Source organism: Salvelinus sp. IW2-2015, linkage group LG17 (assembly GCF_002910315.2).
Source record: "Salvelinus sp. IW2-2015 linkage group LG17, ASM291031v2, whole genome shotgun sequence".
Lineage (NCBI taxonomy): Eukaryota > Metazoa > Chordata > Actinopteri > Salmoniformes > Salmonidae > Salvelinus > Salvelinus sp. IW2-2015.
This window is the reverse complement of record NC_036857.1, coordinates 38,170,684-38,193,979: the sequence shown is the minus strand read 5'-3', so window position 1 is coordinate 38,193,979 and position 23,296 is coordinate 38,170,684. Positions and strand designations below refer to the sequence as shown.

The 23,296-nt window shown below is 43.7% G+C and overlaps 1 protein-coding gene across 1 annotated transcript in view; it reads right to left on the bottom strand.

The window, feature by feature from the left end:
- Positions 1-23,296, bottom strand: part of LOC111977173 (angiotensin-converting enzyme-like) — a 27,599-nt gene extending 4,303 nt beyond the window's left edge. The window contains 24 exon segments of the mRNA XM_024006503.2: positions 7,740-7,924; positions 8,140-8,262; positions 8,526-8,624; positions 8,726-8,870; positions 9,333-9,556; positions 9,824-9,996; positions 10,107-10,204; positions 10,489-10,680; positions 10,882-11,025; positions 11,634-11,721; positions 11,927-12,085; positions 12,360-12,496; positions 13,442-13,653; positions 13,903-14,025; positions 14,654-14,752; positions 14,896-15,040; positions 15,340-15,563; positions 15,682-15,851; positions 16,103-16,200; positions 16,535-16,726; positions 16,912-17,055; positions 18,267-18,354; positions 18,589-18,756; positions 22,878-23,296. Coding sequence (XP_023862271.1) covers positions 7,740-7,924; positions 8,140-8,262; positions 8,526-8,624; positions 8,726-8,870; positions 9,333-9,556; positions 9,824-9,996; positions 10,107-10,204; positions 10,489-10,680; positions 10,882-11,025; positions 11,634-11,721; positions 11,927-12,085; positions 12,360-12,496; positions 13,442-13,653; positions 13,903-14,025; positions 14,654-14,752; positions 14,896-15,040; positions 15,340-15,563; positions 15,682-15,851; positions 16,103-16,200; positions 16,535-16,726; positions 16,912-17,055; positions 18,267-18,354; positions 18,589-18,756; positions 22,878-23,105 — 3,658 coding nt within the window. The 5' untranslated portion in view covers positions 23,106-23,296.

Below are 23,296 nucleotides of genomic sequence, written 5' to 3'. Positions count from 1 at the left end.
CCATTTTATACGGCTTTCCCGAAGTTGATCCATTGTTCTGACCAACCAAGCATTCATCTGATTCCAGAGGCTGACCCAAATAACATTGCTGCAGATGAGGTGGGCTTGAGGGCGCTTTCTGGTCAGACTTCAGAGGTGTGCACCCCTCCACCGCTTCTGAATATTTACTCACAAGTGTCCAGTTCTAGATAACAAGTAGACGAAATTAGGACAAGGTTTGCTTTCCAGAGAGACATCAGGGAATGTAACGAACTCTGTTTCACGGAACATGGCTCTCTGGGGATATGCTGTCGGAGTTGGTACAGCCACCGGGATTCTTTTGCGTCACGCCGACAGATAACATATTTTCGAGAAGGAGAGGGCAGGGGTGTATGTTTCATGATGACAACTCATGGTGTAATTGTAACAACGTACAGGAACTCAAGTCCTTCTTTACCTGACCTAGAATTCCTCACAAACAAATGCCGACTGTATTATTCCCAAGAGAATTCTCGTCGGTCATTGTCACAGCCGTGTATATCCCCCTCAAGCTGATTCCATGACGGCCCTCAATGAACTTCCTGGACTCTGCAAAACTGGAAATCGTATCCTGAGGCTGCATTTATTGGTAGCTGGGGATTTTAACAAATCAACTGTGAGAAGGCTTACCTAAATTCTCTCGCATATTGTTGTAGTACCCGGGATGGCAAATACTGGATCACTGCTCTATCGAACTTCCGCGATGCATACAAGGCCCCTTTCGGCAAATCTGACTACGACTCCATTTTGCTTCTCTCCTATAGGCAGAAACTCAAACAGGATGTACCTGTGACAAGGAGTATCAATGCTGGTCTGACTAATTGGAATCCACGCTTCAAAATTTTTTGATCGCTGACTGGACTGGAAAATAATATCGATTTATATGCTGATTCGGTGAGTGAGTTTATAAGGAAGTGCATAGGAGGGGTGTACCCATGTGACTTAAAACTCCCTAACCAGAAACTGTGGACAGGTGTTGGTATTCGCGCAAAACTGAAGTGCGAACCACTGCATTTAACCATGGGAATTTGGCCGAATACAAACAGTGTAGTTATTCCCTCTGCCAGGCAGTCAGTATAGAGACAAAGTCAGTCGCAATTCACGGCTCCGACAAGACATAGTGGCAGGGTCTACAGACAATCACGGACTACAAAAAGAAAAGAGCCACGTCATGCGACCCTTCTTCCTACCAGACAAACTAAACATCTATGCCCGCTTTGAGGATAATGCAGTGCTACCGACCACGGCCCGCTACCAAGGATTGAGGATTTTCCATGGCCGACTGTAGTAATACATTTTAAACATGTTAACCCTCGCCAGGCTGCCTGCCCAGACTGCATCCCAGCCGCGTCCTCAGAGCATGCGCAGACCAGCTGGCTGGTGTGTTTACGGACATATTCAATCTCTCCCTATCCAGTCTGCTGTCCCCACATGCTTCAAGATGGCACCATTGTTCTGTGCCAAAGATGGCAAAGGTACTGAACTACAGTCGTGGCCAAAAGTTTTGAGAATGACAAATATTATTTTCACAAGTTTGCTGCTTCAGTGTCTTTAGATATTTTTGCGGGATGTTACTATGGAATACTGAAGTATAATTACAAGCATTTCATAAGTTTCAAAGGCTTTTATTGAACATTACAATGAAGTTGATGCAAGAGTCAATATTTGCAGTGTTGACTCTTCTTTTTTCAAGACCTCTGCAATCTGCACGGCATGCTGTCAATTAACTTCTGGGCCACTCCTGACCGATGGCAGCCCATTCTTGCATAATCATGCTTGGAGTTTGTCAGAATTTGTGGGTTTTTGTTTGTCCGCCTCTTGAGGATGACCACAAGTTCTCAATGGGATTAAGGTCTGGGGGAGTTTCCTGGCCACGGACCCAAAATATCGATGTTTCGTTCCCGAGCCACTTAGTTATCACTTTTGCCTTATGGCAAGTGGCTCCATCATGCTGGAAAAGGCATTGTTCGTCACCTAACTGTTCCTGGATGGTTGGAGAAAGTTTCTCTCGGAGGATGTGTTGGTACCATTTTTTAAATTCATGGCTGTGTTCTTAGGCAAAAATTGGTGAGTGAACCCACTCCCTTGGCTGAGAAGCAACCCCACACATGAATGGTCCAGGATGCTTTACTGTTGGCATGACAAGGACTGACTGATGGTAGCGCTCACCTTGTCTTCTCCGGACAGCTTTTTTTCTGATGCCCCAAACAATCGGAAAGGGGATTCATCAGAGAAAATGACTTTACCCCAGTCTCAGCAGTCCAATCCCTGTACCTTTGCAGAATATCAGTCTGTCCCTGATGTTTTTCCTGGAGAGAAGTTGCTTCTTTGCTGCCTTCTTGACACCAGGCCATCCCCAAAGTCTTTGCCTCACTGTGCGCGTGCAGATGCCTCTCACCTGCCTGCGCCATTCCTGGCAAGCTCTGTACTGGTGGTGCCCCGCAGCGAATCAACTTTAGGAGACGGTCCTGGCGCTTGCTGGACTTTCTTGGGCGCCCTGAAGCCACTTCACAACAACTGAACTGCCTCTCCTTGAAGTTCTTGATGATCCGATAAATGGTTGATTTAGTGCAATCTTCCTGGCAGCAATATCCTTGCCTGTGAAGCCTTTTTGTGCAAAGAAATGATGACGGCACGTGTTTTCCTTGCAGGTAACCATGGTCGGCAGAGGAAGAACAATGATTCCAAGCAGCACCTCCTTTTGAAGCTTCCAGTCTGTTATTCAAACTCATTCAGCATGACAGGATGATCTCCAGCCTTGCTCTCGTCAACACTCACACCTGTGTTAACGAGAGAATCACTGACATGATGTCAGCTGGTCCTTTTGTGGCATGGCTGAAATGCAGTGGAAATGTTTGAATGGCGAAGAGGGACTTTGCATTATTTTTAATTCATCTGATCACTCTTCATAACATTCTGGAGTATGTGCAAATTGCCATCATACAAACTGAGGCAGCAGACTTTGTGAACAAATTTAATATTTGTCATTCTCAAAACTTTTGGCCACGACTGTAATTGACTAACTGTAACTGTAAGAATGCTGTTCTTGACTACAGCTCAGCATTCACACCATAGTACCCTCCAAGCTCATCATTAAGCTTGAGGCCCTGGGTCTCAACCCTGCCCTGTGCAGTTGGGTCCTGGATTTCCTTACACGCGCTCCAGGAAACCCTCTCCACCTTGGCTGATCTCAACACTGGGGCCCCACAAGGGTGCGTGCTCAATCCCTCCTGTACTCCCTGTTCACATGACTGCATGGACAACACACCTTCAACTCAATCATCAAGTTGCAGCCGACACAACAAGTATTATGCTTTTGATCACCAACAATGACGAGACAGCCTATAGGCAGGGAGGTGAGGGCACTCGGAGTGCGGTGTCAGCACCCAATGTCACAGGGAAGCCAAAAGATCATCGACATCAACCACCCGAGCCTCAACCACCCGAGCCAACTGCCTTTCACGCCCGCTACAATCCAGAAGGCGAGGTCCGTAACGGTGCATCAAAGCTGGGACCGGAGAACTGAAAAACAGCTACCTCAAGGCCATCAGATTGTTAGCTTCTTACGGGTACGTGGGACGGTCGCGTTCTCACCATGGCCAACATCCAGTGAAATTGCAGAGCGCGAAATTAAAAATGCTAATTCAAATATTTAACATTCTTGAAATATGTGTTATACCTAAAATAAAGCTTAACTTCTTGTTGAATCCAGCGCCGTGTCAGATTTTCAAAAAGGTTACGGCGAATGCAAACCATGCAATTATCTGGGACAGCACCCAGCATAACAAACACATGAAAATCATATTTCAACCAGGCAGGTGCGACATGAAAGTCAGAAATAGCGATATAGAAAATGCCTTTACCTTTGATCTTCTTCTGTTGGCACTCCCAAAAAGGTCCCAGTTACATCACAATGGTCCTTTTGTTCGATAATGTCTTTAACTGAGTTTTTATTATCTGGCGTGCTTCAGTCAATAATCCAGTTTCCCCTCCATCAAAATGCATACAAAATGAATCCCAAACGTTACTAATAACTTTTACAAACAGTCAAACAATGTTTATATTCAAACCTTAGGTCGCCTAATATGCAAATAAACGATACATTTTAAAGACGGAGAATAGTATGTTCATTACCGGGAGATAAATAAGAAAGAACGCCCTTTCCTCCATGTGCTTGGAAACACTACAGCCCAAAATGGGAGCCACCTAGAAACAATTTCTGGGTCATTTTCAAAAACAGCCTGAAACTCTTTCTAAGACTGTTGACATCTAGTGGAAGCCTAGGAACTGCAATTTGGAAGGAATTGGGCTTATAATTATTAGTACTAGCCATTGAAATAGTGCGTAAGCTGAAAGTTTTTTTTGGGGTGGGGGATGGTTTGTCCTCTGGGTTTCGCCTGCCATAATCAGTTCTGTTTATACTCACAGACATAATTTTAACAGTTTTGAACCTTTACAGTTTTCTATTGAAATCTACCAATTATATGCATATCCTAGCTTCTGGGCTACGATAAACGGCGTTTACTTTGGGCACGCTTTTCATCCGGACGTCAAAATACTGCCCCCTACCCCAGAGGGTTAACAGCATCACGATCACCGTGAGGCTGCTGCCTACATACATTACTTGAAATCATTGGTCGCACTAACAAATGGATCACTAGTCCCTTTATTAATGCCATTTTTAATGATAACATAACTTGCATTACTCATCACAAATGTGTGTATATACTGTAATTTTATACCATCTATTGCGTCTTGCCTATGCCGCTCAGTCATTGCTCCTCCATATATTTATTTTTATTAGTCCATCCCTTCCTTAGATTTGTGTGTATTAGGTAGTTGTTGTGGAATTGCTAGATTAACTTGTTAATATTGCTGCACTGCCGGACTAGAAGCACAAGCACTTCACTTCACTTGCAATACATCTGCTAACCATGTCTGTGAAAATACTTTTTTATTTGAAATTCCACAAAATAACTTTTAAGGCACACCTATTTAATTGAGATGCATTCCAGGTGACTACCTCATGGAGCTGGTTGAGAGATGCCAGTGTGCAAAGCTGTCAAGGCAAAGGGTGGCTATTTGAAAATTTGAAATATAAAATATGTTTGATAATCTTTTTTTGGTTACTACATGATTCCATATGTTGAAATTTCATTATTTTGATGTCTTCACTATTTTTCTACAATGTAGAAAACTTGTCCAATAAAGAAGAACCCTGATTGAGTAGGCTGTCCAAGGTTGACTGGTCACTGTATGTAATGTGATCTTGCAGGTATTTAAAAAAGATGTATTTGCTAATTTCGAAACATATTTTTGCTTTGTCATTACGGGGTATTGTGTGTAGATTGATTGAGTGGGAAAAACTATTTAATCAATTTTTAAAGCAAGGCTGTAACGTAACAAAATGTGGAAAAGGTCAAGGGTCTGAATACTTTCCGAATTAACTGTATCTACAAAAGTATGTGGACACCCCTTAGAATTAGTGGATTTGGCTATTTCAGTCACCCCGTTGCTGATAGGTGTATAAAATCAAGCACACAGCCATCGCAAGCTTCATAGACAAACATTGGCAGTAGAATAGCCTTACTGAAGAGCTCAGTGACTTTCAACGTGGCACCATCATATGATGCACCTTTCAACAAGTCAGTTCATCTGTCCTCAGGTTGCAACACTCAATTACCGAGTTCCAAACTGCCTCTGAAGCAACGTCAGCACCAATAACTGTTTGTGCGGAGCTTCATGAAATCAGTTTCCATGGCGAGCAGCCGCACCAACCTAAGATCACGGCAGTGCCAAGAGTCAGCTGGAGTGGTGTAAGGCTCGCCGCATTGGACCCTGGAGCAGTGAAAATGCGTTCTCTGGAGTGATGAATCACGCTTCACCATCTGACAGTACGATGGAAAGAGGGGATCAACCTACAAAACATTACATGGACTTGCTTCTACTTATCTCTCCGATTTGGTCCTGCCGTACATACCTACACGTACGCTACTACACGTATGTGTAGGTCAAAAACACGAGGTCTCCTTATTGTTCCTAGAATTTCTAAGCTGGAGGCAGGGCTATCTCCTATAGCGCTCACTTTTTATGAATTGTCTGCCGATCCATGTGGGAGGCGCACACTCAGTCTCAACCTTTGAGTCTTTACTGAAGACGTATCTCTTTAGTAGGTCCTATGATTGAGTATAGTCTGGCACAGGTGGTATGGGGGCTGTGTTTTGGAATCGTGGGTGGGGTTATATCCTGCTTGATTGGCCATGTCTGGGGGTGTCGTCGGATGGGACCATGATATCCCTTGACCACTCCCCCTGTATATATGCTGTAATAGTCTGTGTGCCGGGGGGCTAGGGTCAGTCTGTCCTAGGGTCAGTCTGTCCTATCTGGTGTATTTCTCCTGTCATATCTGATGTCCTGTGTGATATTAAGTATGCTCCCTCTAATTCTCTCATCTCTCTTTCTCCCCTCCCAGAGGACCTGAGCCCTAGGAACATGCCTCAAGACTACCTGGCCTGACGACTCCTGGCTGTTCCTGTCGTGCTGTCCACCTGGTCGTGCTGCTGATTCAGTTTCTGCTGTTCTGCCTGCGGCTATGGAATCCTTACCTGTTCACCGGAGCTCCTACCTTATCCCGGCCTGCTATTTCGACCCTATCTCTCTCTCTACCTCACATGTTGTCTCACCTCTGAATGCTCAGTTATGAAAAGCCAACTGACATTTACTCCTGAGGTGCTGACCTGTTGACCCTCTATAACCACCGTAATTATTGTTTGACCCGGCTAGTCATCTATGAACGTTTGAACATCTTGAAGAACGATCTAGCCTTAATGGCCATGTACTCTTATATCGCCCAGCAGCCAGAAGAGGACTGGCCACCCCTCAGAGCCTGGTTCCTCTCTAGGTTTCATCCTAGGTTCCTGCCTTACTAGGGAGTTTTTCCGAGCCACCGTTCTTCTTCATCTGCATTGCTTGGTCTTTGGGGTTTTAGGCTGGTTTCTGATATAGCACTTTGTGACATCTGCTGATGTAAATACATTTGATTGATTGACAGCAGTTGTTTTGTCTGTGTCCAAGGTGAAACTACATTAGAGCTGTCAAATCCACAAGCACAATCTACACTCGATTAGGCTGACAGAAATAACAAATTATTTTGTTAAATGAGTTTCAATTTGAGCGTCATATTTTCATGTAGACTACACTTTCTCGCTCTGAACTTCTAATGCGAGTGGGAAGGGTGTGGCTTTGTGCAAATGATCACAAGAACATCGTCTGACCGATTTGACAGCTCCAACGCAGTTACACCTCAGACATGCCAAAATATCAGTTTTGTAATTAAGTGCAATTGCCATCAATGGTCTCCCGGGTGGCGCAGTGGTCTAGGGCACTGCATCGCAGTGTGAGGGCGCCACCAGAGTCTATGGGTTCGCGCCCAGGCTGGGCTGGGTTCGCGCCCAGGCTCTGTCGCAGCCGGCCGCAACCGGGAGATCGTGGGGCGACGCACAATTGGCATAGCGTCGTCCGGCGTTAGGGAGGGTTTGGCCGGTAGGGATATCCTTGTCTCAGTATGTAAAAATGTAATAAAATGTATGCACTCTACTGTAAGTCGCTCTGGATAAGAGCGTCTGCTAAATGACTAAAATGTAAAAATGTAAATGTAATGAAGGAAGTTCAATAGTTGAATGTAGTTGAAGATAGCGTTTAAAGCCAGCTATCAGACTTACTTGGTGGTTTCCAGTCGTATTCAGGCCAGCCTCTGACCTCATTGTTCTTGTTGTTCTCTGCTTCCAGCCAGTCAGTGAGAGGTTTAAAGTACTCTACCAGTGGCTTGGCAGACATGATGGGCTTTCCAGTGATCATAGCCATCGTTTCAGGCCAGGGCTTACTGAAACCCACTTTCATCACATCACTGCAAAACACAAGGAATGGATAAAACAGATGAAACAAGTCCAAGAGTCTATCAGAAAGGCTGTCTCTTTTACTATAGTCTCACAAATACGTTTCAGACAACAATTCTACATACCTGAACYATAACTTCAAAACGACATCGTTTATCACATTAAAATATGGACAGTGCTGTCACGGTGATAGATTGCTACTTGTATGCGGGTGTACAGTACTGACCCTAGAAGTTTCCCTGCCTCTTTGGAGCGATAGATATCACAATCGTGGAGAGGGCCTACATGCCCGGCGGCGTTACACAGAGCCTGATGGAACTGGAACTGTATGATGAAGCTCACAAAGTACCTGATAGGAAGACACACAGTCACATGACGTTCCCACTGCATCTCACATACAAAAAAAATAGTTTTATGAACGAATGTAATTTAATGCAATGTAGGCCTACATGTGTTTTATGAGCAAGAAAGAGAAGTGATCAAATTGAAGTTAGGTAACTTAACGTTGAACATTTGGCTCACTATTGTTTTCAGCATGTACATTGCACCACTGATTTCATCTCCTTTCATCTCCAGTAATAAATGTGGCAGACACCATGGCAGACACCGTACCTGACATAGGGCACATTAGCAGGGATGTGGAACTTTGCACCTGGGTCAAAGTCCTGCTCAGTGCGGGCCACAGGTGGACACAAGCCCTGGTACTTCATTCTGGAAGGGACAGACACAGTACAAAGAAACAATTCAGTCTTTCTTTTAGATAGATGAGATATGGAGGATGGAGGTTATTCACTTAAAGTAATAGTCTTTACCTCATATTCCACCATTCCTTGTTGTACTCCTCCTCAGAGATGCGTCCGTCAAACACTTTCCACCTCCACTGGTCCATCAGGTAGCCGAAGGGCAGGAAGGCAATTTTGTCCAGGGCGATGCTCATGAGGTAATTGATCGTACTCTCTATGGAAATGAACAGACACATTCACGTTTAGAGTGGCATAGCACATTCACAGTGCAATCGCCGCATATAGCTAGTTAATTTATGTTCGCCACACAGATTGCTTTAAAATATGATATTTTGTTGATGCTCTGTCTGCAGCTATGCTGTCATCACATAACATTTACATTTAAGTCATTTAGCAGACGCTCTTATCCAGAGCGACTTACAAATTGGAAAGTTCATACATATTCATCTTGGTCCCCCCGTGGGGAATGAACCCACAACCCTGGCGTTGCAAGCACCATGCTCTACCAACTGAGCCACACGGGACCATGTTTTAACCATTTTTTTTCCGGGTTGGAAGAAGGTCGTAGTAGTGAATTGAAAATGTATCTAGCAAAAATTGCTCCTTTATTTTCCTCATATTTATGACAGGGAAAAAAGCAGGGCTGAGTCAAAACGATTAATAAGTAAGAGCTCACCTGCGTTGTCCTCCACCACATCCAGTAAACCAATCTCCTTTAGATGCTTGGGAGTCGCGACAGACAGTGCCAGCACATCACCGATGGCCTCGTGGAAACCTGGATTGGCGCCTTCACGGAAGGAGATGGGCTGGTCCTTGTACTGCAGGAAGTACTGCACATGACCCATCTCATGGTGAACGGTGATGAGGTCATCCATGGTTATCACGGTGCACTGTTTGATCCTGGAAATTAAGCATATGAACTCGTCATTTTAATGGCCAAAAAGGGCAGTCATCTTTGTTTTTCATGGGGAACGCAAACACATCTTGAAAGTTGAAAGGGTTAGAATACAACGACAACGGGTGGGGGTACCTCAAGTGAAACTCGAACCTGCAATCCTGTACATGTGAGTCCCAYCAGCATACACCAAGAGTTCCAAAGKTCTTTGCAAAGTTTCTGGTGTTTTACTGTACTAAGAAAGCTACAGACTCTACATCCCTCCAAATTACCTGAAGTCTTTGCGGTTGTAGAAGTCCCAGGCGGAGGCATGACACACCACATTGCGTCCATCCTTGGGTTTCTCCAGCATGGACTTGGCCCAGAACTCTGGAGGCATGGGCAGCAGCCCCAGAGAAGTGAAGAAGTTGTCTGACTCTTGGAACATCCTGGTGGCYTTCCAGCCCTGTGGGGAAAGTTGGGAAAACCCAATAAGGTTTTCCTGGTCAGGTCACATGGAAACTCAATAATATCCCACCGTTAAACAGAAAAACTGGTAGTTGTCAAATTTGTTACCTTGGCTATCATGGCTGGTGTGGCGTCTACTTGTGTGGCATCGGGGTAGGGAATGGCCAAGTCCATGATGCCAGACCAGGTCTGCGCCCACATGTTACCTGATAGGACGAGAGAAACATGGRTGTGCTGTTTTATCCATAACTAAACAAATGTTAAAGGTATTAGCTATCTTTCAGCCTTGCACCCCTGACAGAGCTCAAAACAGTGGGATTTAGATTCAGAGCCASCGCAATCCCTAGCCTGGTGGACCTGTCACAATCAATGTCATGCTCAAGGAACATCCACAAAACAACAGCAGAATATCAATGTGCAATGGTCATACATAAAAAGAGTTTTGGCCTTAGTGCTGGAATCCATGCTGGATTCCGACTCTTGGTCTCACCTAGAAGATGGGCAGGGATGGGCCCTCTCACGTTGATGTGTTTGCCSCCATACTTTTTGTAGAGAGACCTGCGCACGTAGGCGTGCACGTTGAGATAGAGGGGCTCCAGCTCCTTCCACAGATGCTCCAGGTCCTCTTCGAAGGTGGGGGTCTCGTACAGGGAGCGCCAGAAGGCCCCGTTATCAGAGTGTCCTATGAACAGACAGCATTAGAGTGAAGGAGAGTTCAGTGCCAGAATAGAACATAAGTAGACTGCGGAGGCCGACAAGGCTGCCCCCTATTGCTTATTTTTTTCATATTAGTACTTGAAACCCTTCCTGAACTAATTAGAAAACCTACCAACTGCCAGCCTCTGTAGAAATGTCTTTGGGTCTGTTATTTTGAAGACCTTACCATTAAGAGTGGCAGCTTTGTTGGCCAGTTGAACATATCTCTTGTAGTCCTGTCGCAGTTCTCTGCCAGAGGCGTTTCTCCAGCCCTGCCAGGCGAACAACAGCTCATTATAGTCTCTGGACTCAGCCATAATCTGCTGGAGGTCTGAAACAAGACACAAACCAGAGAAAGAGTCAAGACCAGAACTCTCGAGACTCAAAACAAGATCAGACCCAACCGTTTGAGACCCAGACCAAGTGTATAAAGACCATGATGAGATCAAGACCCAATAATGTGAAATAAACAAGACCCAGACCAAGTGTATAAAGACCATGATGAGATCAAGACCCAATAATGTGAAATAAACAAGACCCAGACCAAGTGTATAAAGACCATGATGAGATCAAGACCCAATAATGTGAAATAAACAAGACCCAGACCAACCGTTTAAAAAAGTTTGTGTATCTTGACCACATGACCATAGTAAAGAAAAACTGAGACAAACCTCTTTGAAGTTTCATATTTGTCTGGTTTTGCTGAGTTAGTTGCCACCTCTTTTGTCAAATGTTATCTAGATAAGTTGTGATATATACTGTATATATATTTTTATATATATATACTATATATATATCTTGGATGTAAAACAAATATCACATGGACTAATAATACTAACCAGTTAGAAAAATGGACAATAGATGGACCTTTTAATTAGGTAAGTGTTTTGGTGCCCTGAACCAGGCATAGGATTGAGCAAGGTTATTGTGGGATCTTACCTGGGTCCAGTGGYTGGCAAGTCCCATTAGCTCTGCACACCTGAGCCACACTGTACTTGGTCTCCATGTTCGCCAGCAGATTGTTGTACTAATAAAAAAGCAATCAACAGCATAAGAACTTGCAACTGCCCTAAAAAAAATGTATAGTCCTACATACCTGTTAAATAGCTGTAGAATAATTGAATTAACGATGGAGGTTAATGTACTGTGTGATTTTTTCCCTTGATTTAGTCAGTGAACAGGGGATCATTTTGAAGGTATTGGGTCAATAAAAACACACAACCCATTCCTACCTCTTTCAGTTCCTCGTCYGGAAGTCCTGCTCTTTCGATGTCACTGAGTTTCTTCAGGATACGCTTCACAGAACCATCCTGAAAGTCTGTGGTGTCATATTTGCGGGCCTCTTTTCCGTAGGTCAGTGTGTGGACAGACATYTCCAAGTTCTTTTGCAGCTGGAGACAGAACACACTCACTCGTCACAACGGTCCATTGATTTGTTCAAGTGCAAGAAATGGGTCAGAAAAGCTGCAGGATGTGCAGTAGGATCTAGTGTGTTAATGCTGGGCTGGACCAAAAGCCTGCTCATCCTGTACCTCCTCCAAACCCTGGTTCATGAATACTAAGAGTAGTTTTTGAGCTGTGGGTTAGTTGTGTGAAAGCCAATTGCCAATGTGTACAGTATGAGCGAGGGCAATGCTCCATTAAGACACCAGACCCAACTCTTACCATGTTCTGCTTGTTCTCCTCATTGATGTCAGTGTTGTAGGCCCACGATGCTTCAGTGTAGGCATTCCAGACCCCCTCCGCAGTGCTGTTGTACTCTTCCAGGAACTTCTTAGCCTGCACCTCATCTGCAATCTTGTCTAGGTAAAGAGAAAGGTACAGGTACATTTAAGCTACATGGCTATGTGACTGTGGCCTGTTTCTAACTTAAGATCTGAGGGTATAGCTTGAATTTGTATGCAAGTTCATCTTCCAGTGACATCCATGCATGATTTAAGAGAGAAGTGAATTTGTTTGAAGAATCTTTTTATTGATTTTCAGCATGAGGTTTCAATTTAGTTTGCAACAATGAGAGTTCTAAATGTAACGTCCAAACAATGGAAAAAAAAGACCCACCACCAGTAACAAACATTATTATCGTTATCAAGTTCATTGATAATAACTATTACAACAATCACAATAATAATTGCACTGCCTACAATTTCATCCAAATTTAAGTGGAATCAATCAACAACAAAAATAMATGAATCACCAACAATGAAGTGTTCATATTAGAATTATAGATAGATGGTATAGAGAGTTTGTAACACAGTTCTTAGTCAGAACATGAAAATGAAATAAAAAAGAACAAACAAAATAAATACACAAATAAATGAATTAGAATAAATAGTAAAAAATAAATAAAAATCGAACAAAACAAAAGGTTATAGATTTAGATTTTCATCAATTTGTCCTACAATCGTATGAACTGAATTTGATATTTTCCTGTTTGAATCTTTGTACTGTGTGTATATATGTTTTTTTTCTTCTGACAAATAAAATGAATCAATCAATCAAGTGGGGAAAAAACATTGATCCATCTGCCAAAAGTAGGAGGGGCAGACTTCATCCAARGCAAAGTAACCATGTTGAAAAGCTAATTATAGTGCACTTGTCATCAGTTATATCATCAATAACCAWATAAATCACATTGAAAGATGATCATTTTTCTCCACCAAATTTAAAGGTTGACTTTTGGAATTCTCCATGTTTTATTTGATGGAAAATCCTCCTCCTCCTTCGGTTAAACCTGTTTACTGGCTCACCAATATCCTCGGGGTAGCCCTCTGGTACGGGTGGAACCCAGTTAAAGTCTGGCCAGCCCAGGGTCTCATTCGACGCTGCATTCTGTTCCTCCAGCCATGTYATGATGGGACCAAAGTATTCCATKAGGGCACTGGCATCCATCTTGTTTGTTCCGACGGCTTCCTGGAGCACCTGTGTCCAGGGCTTTGATTCTCCGGATTTAAGGACCGTCCTTTCAAATTCAACAGAMGGAAATGTGGGAAATGTGTTAAGCCTCATTTACTAATGTAGCTTTGTATGATTTAGCTTCAGCAAGTCTAGGGACAATGTTTTATGACTGATTCAGTTAGGGGGGGACTACATCTTAGGGTCATTTGAGATTAAATATATTTTGTGTCTCATCTTTTAACTTGATCAGGTAACAACATTGTTTATATGGCTGTAATGAATGTTCTAAGAGAGGCAATAACAAAACACATACTCTAAAATCTTTCCCGCCTCCTTGGACTGGTAGATGTCACATGTGTGCAGGGGTCCACTCTGATTGGCTGCCTGACATAGCTTCTTGTGGAACTGGAACTGCAGAATGAAGCTCACAAAGTATCTGCGGGAGACCAAAAACAACATCTTGAATCAATCATCCCAGCGAACCACAATTGGTTTGTTTGCATAAAACATTCGCCTGATATTGCAAGAACGTTCCCAGAACACATTCAGTCTGTTCTTTAAAAGGTTCCCAAAATGTTTCATTAGGTTGTGGGAATAGTCGTATGGAATCATTGTGGGGATGTCACAAAATATGAACTGTCCAGATGATTATACAATATTTATTTTGGGGTGCAAAAAAACATTCTTTAAAAGTTCACATTTTAGTGAATGTTAGGAGAACATTCCAAGGATATTTCATTTAAAACATGACATTTATTTCGTTAAAAAAAATGTCGTTATCAAAAACGTTATTTCAATATTTTTGGGAGGCTATCATCCTAATGTTAGATGAAACCCAAACTATAACTRAATGTGAATCTTAGCTAATGTTCTGGGAATGTTTGAGGGTTGATGGCATTTGAGGATTGATTTTGTATTAATGAATTMAATGAATTTGTAATATTTATATTCCCTCAGTGGTCTTTATTCCTGAAGTGTATGTGCATAATAATCATCAATAAAACTATACCTGTATGTGGATATGAGGAAAGAAGTGAGTGAGAGGGTTTGAAAAAGAATCCTACCTGATGTATGGGGTGTTTCCTGGAATGTGGTATTTTGCTCCAGCATCCATGTGCTCCTCTGTGCGTTTGGTGGGAGGACAGATACCCTGGTATTTMGTCCTTGAAAAGTGAACAAGGGAAGACAAAATGACAGTGTTTTTTTGAAAAACATATTCCCATTGTATAAAATGTACTATTATCTTGGACATAAACAATTTCCCTCCACAAACTTTCGTCATGTTAAATCTTTTCTTGGCACTTACCTGAGGTGCCACCAGTCTGCGTTGTAGCGCTCTGGGGGGGTGCGCCCACTAAACACACTCCACCTCCACTGGTCAATGAGATAGCCGAAGGGAAGAAAGGCCATCTTCTCCAGAGCCATCTTCAGCAGGTAGTTGATGTCGCTCTCTACAATGAACAAGCCAATTAAATCACACAAAAAATAATAACCACCACAATAACTAAGTAACTAAGTAACTTACTCACTAAGTAAGTAATTAAGCAAGCAAGCAAGTAGGTAACTTACGTACTAACTTACTTTCTTACTTAAGCTACTATTTTCATACTACTTACTCATTTACTTTCTTACTTCCTTTACTCAGCTACTTAGTTAGTTACTTACTTGGCAACACTGTACCTACTAACTTACTAACCACAAAAAATCYAATTGTTTTATAACAGTGTGCCATAGATATATTTCTGCGTACCGTGGTCATTGGTTGCATTGGGCAATAGGCCGATGCTGGCCAGATGCTTAGGCGTGGACACAGAGAGGGACATGACGTCACCAATTGCCTCATGGAAACCTGGGTTAGCCCCGCGGCGGAAGCTATAAGGCAGTTCCTTGTACTGCAAGTAGTATTCAACATGGCCCATCTCYTGGTGCACTGTGAAAAGCTGCTGCATGTTCACTGTGGTGCACTGTTTGATCCTGAATGTGAGGAAACATCACATATGAAGACATTTCATCTTCACAGCATCGGGTAACTGAAGCCTCTCTTTTCTCGACTCCAGAGTTCATTTCCATAACCCCATGTCCACTTGCTCACCTGAAGTCCTTTCTATTGTAGAAGTCCCAGGCAGATGCGTGGCACACCACCTCCCGATTTTCTGGCTTCTCCAACATAGACTTGTCCCAGAACTCTTGGGGCATTTTGATGAGGCCCAGGGAGGTGAAGAACTCCTCAGCCACCCGGAACATATGAGTAGCATTCCAGTTCTAGGAGGAGGAAATCATTGTGTTTCAGGTATATACAGCCAAGCTTAACAGACTTTCAGTGGATGAATTTTGAGTTGGTTACAAATTATTTCAACTAGGCTAGACAAGAGTTTGGGATTTTATTTTTAACAAACACAGAGAGAGTTTTAGATATTGCTTTTGGGATATATTGCCATTTCTTAYCTTTCAACTATTTCCCACCCAGTGATCTACATGTAAACTGAGCTGATTCTCCAATTTCACCAGCTTACTTGGGCCATCATTTCATCTGTCACGTCCACATTGGGTTTGCTGGAGAAGGGGATCATCATGCCATAGATGTTGTTCCAGGTTTGCGCCCACATGTTTCCTGAAGAAATGAAGCACACGCCACTTAGCATTAGCCAGAGGCTTAATAAATCTACTGGCAGAACCTCCCTATTCACAAACACTGTGAGCAATGGCTATAGCTAGCATCTGATGTTTCCTGACTACGTGACTTGACCAGGAAACCGCAGGGCCAGTAACGTCTATAAGTAGGGCCCAGGTCAGGGCCAAGTGGTCAGGAAAAACTCAGGGCCCTACCTAAAGTTAATGCTAAYCTTTGATGGAGTGAGATTAAGTTGACAAAAGAGCTGATAAAATAGTGAATGAAAATGTTGCATTGGCTATAAGTTCAAAAAGAAATTCAAAGGTCAACTCACCTAGCAGATGAGCAGGGATAGGTCCTTTAAGATTGATGTATTTCGGGCCGTAGTGGTTGTAGAGCTTGCGGCGCACAAAGGCGTGAAGATTCTGGTAAAGCGGCTGTATCTGTTTGTAAATAGCCTCCAGGTCATTCTCYAAAGTCTGTGACTCGTACCACGAACGCCAGTATTCTCCCGTGTCATCAAAACCTAGCGAGAACACAACCACGTTTATCAACAATTACCTTTCACCTCTTGTCTACCTCTCCTCTGTCTCCCTCACTACAACCATGGACCAAACTTACAATGCCTATGAAGTGTGCCAGAAATAGTGACATTCACAATGACACAGTTGTGGGGTTTAACCATATGTCAGGTCAACGTGATATTTTTACCATCAGCTTTATAGGCCTTGTTGCTAAGCTCCACAAACTTTGGATACTCTGCCTTMAGTGGCACACCCGATGCATTGTGCCAACCCTCCCAAGCYTACAGCAGTGTCTTGTAGCTCCGTGAGTTGGCCATGATCTCTGTCAGCTCTGTGGAGGCAAAGTCAAAGAGACCCTCAGTTACAGAACACAGAAACTCCCTACACAGGGGACTTCTGGATTTCCAAACGGCGCCAACGGAAAGAGAACAATGGTAGTTTTAACTTTTCTTAAACAATGAGGTGTAGAAGTGTTTAGATGACTTCATGCTCTCCTCTCAGTGGGAGAGGTGCCTAAAATATACATTCGCTAAGAGATTGGCCTTGAGGTATGATGATGCGACGGAGGCAGATAGTGGCCTAAAAACAACATATATATTTTTTACAGGTTGGGTATAGGAAGTGACGGTAAGGAAAGAGGGAAGTTGAAGGCCACTYAACAAAGTGAGTTTGGGTAATCCAACGGCTGGCGTTGTTTTGTGATGAGGGACCCTGGACCACCCAATGTTAACTTTAGTAGAATGTAAAATGAGGAATCGTCTGGGGGAAGTGGACTCTAAAGAGAGTGTACACACATTCACAGAAACCATTTCCATGATCTAGATTGAAATGTAGACTGAATTTGCATGATATGTCTAATGTTGTACTGTAACACACAGTATGTGTTACAGTAGGGGCAGGGTTTCCCAAACTCTGTCCTGCCCCCCCACCCATGGGTGCACATTCAGATTCAAATCATCAAAGCTTGATGGTGAGTTGGTTATTTGAATCAGCTGTGTAGTGCTAGGGCAAAAAAACTAAACATGCACCCAGGGGGGCCCCCGGGACCAAGTTTGGGAAACCCTACACTAGGGTGTCAAAATGTACACAGAGTAGCAGGCCTGTAAGAACATTTTGTTGTTTGATTTCCATCCGTTACACTGCATGACATTGGGAAATGACTTACAGTAAGTGCAAAAAATTATTGCGTGGGCGTATTACTGAATCACTCATGTTTTTTGCCCAACATGATAGTTCACATTCGTTTTTTGGGGAGCACAGCTCACAAACCACAGGCCAGGGTTTAAACCAACACTTAGGTAATTGGGAATGACTGATGAAGTCAGCGTTCTCTGCACCGTAGTAATGACCAGTAGTAGGCCATTTCAATGTTCCTAAAGAGTTTAAATTGAACCACTTCCTCCAGAGACCTCTTCAAAGGAATTACCCTCATCCTTTTCCTAACTTGTTATTCCTTCTTCCCTTAAACGTTCCCTCGTTTTTTTTTTACAATAAGCATAATATTGCAATTATAACTGTAATTACACGAAGACAGCCACTCACCTGGCTCAAGAGACCAGCATTCATCTGGCTTTGGACACACTTTGGCAGTAGAGTATATTTCAGACATCTTGCTTAGTATGACGTTGTACTGGGAGATAAGGAGATAAGGAGATTGTGAAAAGACAAAATGGCTCTCTGAATCCATTCAGACCTTGCCGATGCTCTCATACAACAGCTGAACTTAACATATTATGTTTTATAACCTCTGCTACAGACATGTTGACATTTCAGTGTCACATTGACGCACAACATCTAATTCCGAGTCTGACTCAAAGCTTGTAAGAGCTCTCCTCTAAAAAGATGTAAACAACATGGGACTGACCTCATTTCTTTCTCCTGCAGGTAAGTTAGCCGCTCCCAGAATGTTGATCTTCTTGATACGCCTCTGCAGAGAATCATTAAAGGTGGCCACCAGTATATCAGAGAAGATTTCTTTGGCCTTCTTTCCCCAGGCTTCTGTGAAGGCCTGCTTTAACCCATCAGATTCCACCTGTAACCACAGACAGGTGATGGGGGTTTACTATAGTGTAGCAGCCCAACGGCCCTCACGTCACAGCATCCTGTATCTTGAGTAGTCACGGTCCAAGTTGGAAGAGTAGAACGCACAGGTACCGTTGACATCCAATCATTTGGGAAATTGATGATGCTGTATATTTTGTTCAGAAAGCTATGAATAGCCATTACAAAACGACTTCCCAGAAACAAGGAATCCACTAACTGTACAGTCTCCCTTTCTATATCATGGCCACTCACACAATTTCCGACTGTATTTGTCTTATTKCCTACTTCTGGTCTAGACTAATTGCATTGCACTAAATCCCAAGCAAAGGCCCACAGCATATTGAATATTCATGGGGATCATGACAGTTAGCTGTGGGCCAGAAGGCCCTCTTTGTGACAACAGTCAGAGCTCAGGGGTTGAGTGGGAGTACAAAGACTAGAGAACCCTGGCCCGCCGGATCAAAAAGTTCCTTATGCATCTTATTAAGGAGTGGAGACGACTACTTAACTAGGGAAGTGGCAGCATCACTCACAGTTCAAGGACAACACACAGGCATTATACTGTTCTCTTGCTCTCACTACGTAGGCAGTACATACACTCATAATATGAGACGTGAGACCTGTCCTTGACGTCGTCCTGGAAGGCCACTGTAGAGTAGAATACAGTCAATTCAACATTGTGCTGTGCTGTATGATAACGCTGATACATGAGGGATGCTGGAACACAGGGCCACTCAAGGCYTCACACACATAGCACATAACATGTTATCCTGTCCATTATGACACTGACTGAAAATCAATACAGATACGTCAAATGGTTGAGAGGCTTCAGCCAAACCGCCTCGGTTCACCTTAGTGACTACTTCTGACAGTTTACGTGTTTTACCTGCCAAGAACAGATGCTGCCAAGAACTAGACTATTACAAACAGATTAGATGGTGTTGTTTTGTTATCGGTTAAGAGTGTTTTTACAGTAGAGAGAACGCCTCACCAGCGACACGGGGTGTACTGTATGATAACAAAGACAGATGACACACGGCCAACAGGGAGAATGATAACCTCAAGAGGACACACAGTCACACACCCATGTGTGCTACAATGTGGACCGAGTGTGAATATGCCACAAGCTACAGTCGTTTTGGGTTTCCCTATACTGTAGTATCATGTTTGGGGAGAACACAAAGTGACTCCTTTTCCTCCTGGGTGTTTGTTCCTAGACTGGGTAGACTGGCCCGTTGCAAACTGTCCCTTTGTGTACTTTTGTGCACTCTCCATAAATTTGAATTTAACCCATTTGGGTACTGTTGTTTTTGCCGCGCTGTTAAAAACTCTAATTGAAAACCTACTAGTTCCCCAGCTGCCTTTCTTGTTTGTGATTTCCTACAGGGAATGTCCGGCGCACTCTGTCTACGTCCACCGTATTAGGGGTTGAAGGTTCTCCAACAGGACCTCCAGTCCATTAGTTGCGTTATTTGTATCTTAACCACAGAAGCATAGAGTCACTGTCAGGAGGACACTGGGATCTGTCTGTCACAGCCCAGGACATAGACATCCTGCCAGGGCTGACAAGACAGTAGCTTCTGTTACGTGATGTTGTCATTGAGGTCCAGCTTACCCACTGCGTCTCTACCGCCACTGATTAACAGATGGAAAACTGGTAACAGTGTTGAGGCATTAACTCTGACCTCTCTCCCACTCTCTCCCTCTCTTAAACTCGTTGTTTGCTGCCACACACGCTCAATCATATCATCAGATTGAACTCTTCTCTCTTTTTCTTTTTCTATAGGATAATAAAGATAAGGTGAAAAGCTGTTGACTACCCCACCTCTCTCTCGCTCTTTCTCTGTATATTTCTCCCTCTCCTCCTTTCTCTCTCTCTCTCTCTCTCTCAAGGCTGTTGAAAGTGTTCACTCACTTATGAAAGATTGACTGTAATTCAGAGGCCCTGACTGTAGTATAGTGTCATTAACCAAAGGGCCCAAGGTTCACTCTTGTTGAGCTCATCAAGAGAAAGTTCATTTGTAAAAAGGCGAATGGGGAGGGAAAGATATCCTGTAACGAGTTAGTCAAATGTTCCTACCCAATTAGAACATTGGAATTCTGAAAAACTAGGAATCTCAGTCAAATTCAAATGGTACTCTCATTGTTTGGCTAAATAAAGTACTGTGCATCTTCGCTTCATATTTTTTCAMATTTTCTGAGGAGAACAAATGCTTCATTCAATTGTGCTCTATGAAAGTTAAGTGAAAGAAGACGCTTTGAAAACACCACTCCGTGGATTTGGACCTGCTTTGACAGCCCTGGGTGCACACGTTTCATGTACTTTTTGGATAGTTGATATTCCGTCCGCATTTCAAAGTAACTGATGCCCACAACCAGTGGTGCTCTTTGAGCATTACATTTTTTTTAGAGCCTACTTGATATTAACCCTCCGGACTGATCTGACTGCTGTTTGATCCTTTGCTCTCCTCGGCCTGAGCTCATTTGAACTGAGATTAAATAACTTGACCGCAAGGTTATCATAGGTGTGTGTGTGTGTGTGTGTGTGTGTGTGGTGTGTGTGGTGTGTGTGTGTGTGTGTGTGTGTTGTGTGTGTGTGTGTGTGTGGGGTGTGTGTGTGTGTGTGTGTGTGTGTGTGTGTGTGTGTGTACATATAGAGGTGCAAGGGGAATACATCTAGTCTAATTCAATTGCTTACCATGCTTTACCATGGTACAGTTTAACAGCACATTTTTGCTTCAGATTTTCGCCTAATCCACTACGACAGGACTGAGACAAAGATTAACTCAGTGACGTAGGAATCCCCAGGCCCAGCCCAAGTTGAATGGAATGTTGGTGTTAACTTTACAGTACATCCCCACCAGTCAATAGGCCTTTCTCTCGCACGATGGGGGGTCATGCTAATTCATTGTCACAGCCCGCGGGGAGGAGACTCGGAGAGAGACCAGGAAGGCTACCCTCTGTCTGCCAGATCTTATAGAACACCAAAACCCCTGATTCCCTTTGATCCAATATTTGATGCGTGGGGAATAATAGCGTTCATAACTGGCGGAGACGCTCGATGCCTGGTGCGCGCATGTGTGTGTGTATGTGCGCACATGCGCGTTTGTGCATGTGTGTGTGTGTGTGTGCGCACTTGCATGCATGCGTGTTTGTGCATGCGTGCGTATGTGTGTGTGTTTGTTTCTCTCTCAGAGCGACAGATTACTGCCTCACACCTCCGCAGTATCATTGATCCTTCCAACTGCCTGGATCACTTTACTTTTTCAAATTTTTTCACAGTCTCTAGCCAACACGGTTCCCCAGCCCATTCGGTTATGCAAATGTCTCCTGATAGCATATGGTGAGACGGGAGAAGCAGTAGAAGAGAAGCAGGCGGCACTAGCATGCAAATGTCTCATTACTCCACTCTGAAAAGTCCCATTTAAACCGCACTACGGTGTCTTTAACGTGTGTACTAGGAAGTCCATGTTATGCATCAACCTGTGAAATTGCACTTTCCTCAAATACCCAGTACAATGCTTGGAAAATAATCAGGCATTTGAACTTATGGGCATCTAACAAAACAACAACCCCCATTCTACCCTCTCCACACACACCCCACACCCCTCGGGCTTCATTCAAGACTCGGAGACGCTCAAACCACATGTGTGRGGGTTCTTTTGATGATTTCAGAAAACATACAAGCTGAGTTGGCAGAAAATGGGAGGAACTGAGCATATCATTTTGGATGAGGATGAATAGGGTTGGTTGTAAAGCCATGCGGGGCTCAACCCAACAAACATCCCTCTATGGGTGCTGTTGTCATACAAGGAACCAGTCTAGCCTTGACAAACACAACTGAGTAAGACTTTTCAGTACCCACCTCCTTATTTATGCATTCATAAAGCCTTTATAACAGCTATGCAACATTCACAAAGCCTTCATGAATGCATACATGAGGGGGGCTACAGTAAAGTGTTACCCACAACTCTAACTGGTACATAATGGTTCGCACTGGACTGAAGAGGCTAACAACTAACTAATCCAACTACTGTCAACCTTTCATTGAAACACCTCTGTGTGCTGTGTGCAGAGTGGGGAAGGGGGGGCCGGGGGGAGGAGTCCTACCTTTTTGTTGGAGTTGTGGGCCGTAATGTTGGTCTGGTATGTCCAGCTGGCCTCCTGGTTTTGGTAGGTGACAAGCTCGGCGGTGGTATTGTAGGCAGTGACAAAGCTTTCAGCCCCGTCCGCTGTGGCAGGGTAGTCCYCTGGCACCCACTCGGGTGGCAGGACAATTTGACAGAGTCCCAAGAGTGGCAGTACCAGCACCACCGCTGCCCAAAGCATTCTGGCCATTCTGGCCCAAGAGTAGTCTCTCCAATAAAGTCAAGGAAATAAAGTGGAGAAGGAGGGAGGAGAAGGTGCCTAAAAATGAACTTGTTGCAGTGAGAGGAGAGTAGAGTAACACCTTCCCTGGTTTTTTCTCATCCCAGTCTCCCTCCTGCTTCTCTTCTCCTACAGCCACTGTCTGTTCCTCGAATGCTGAG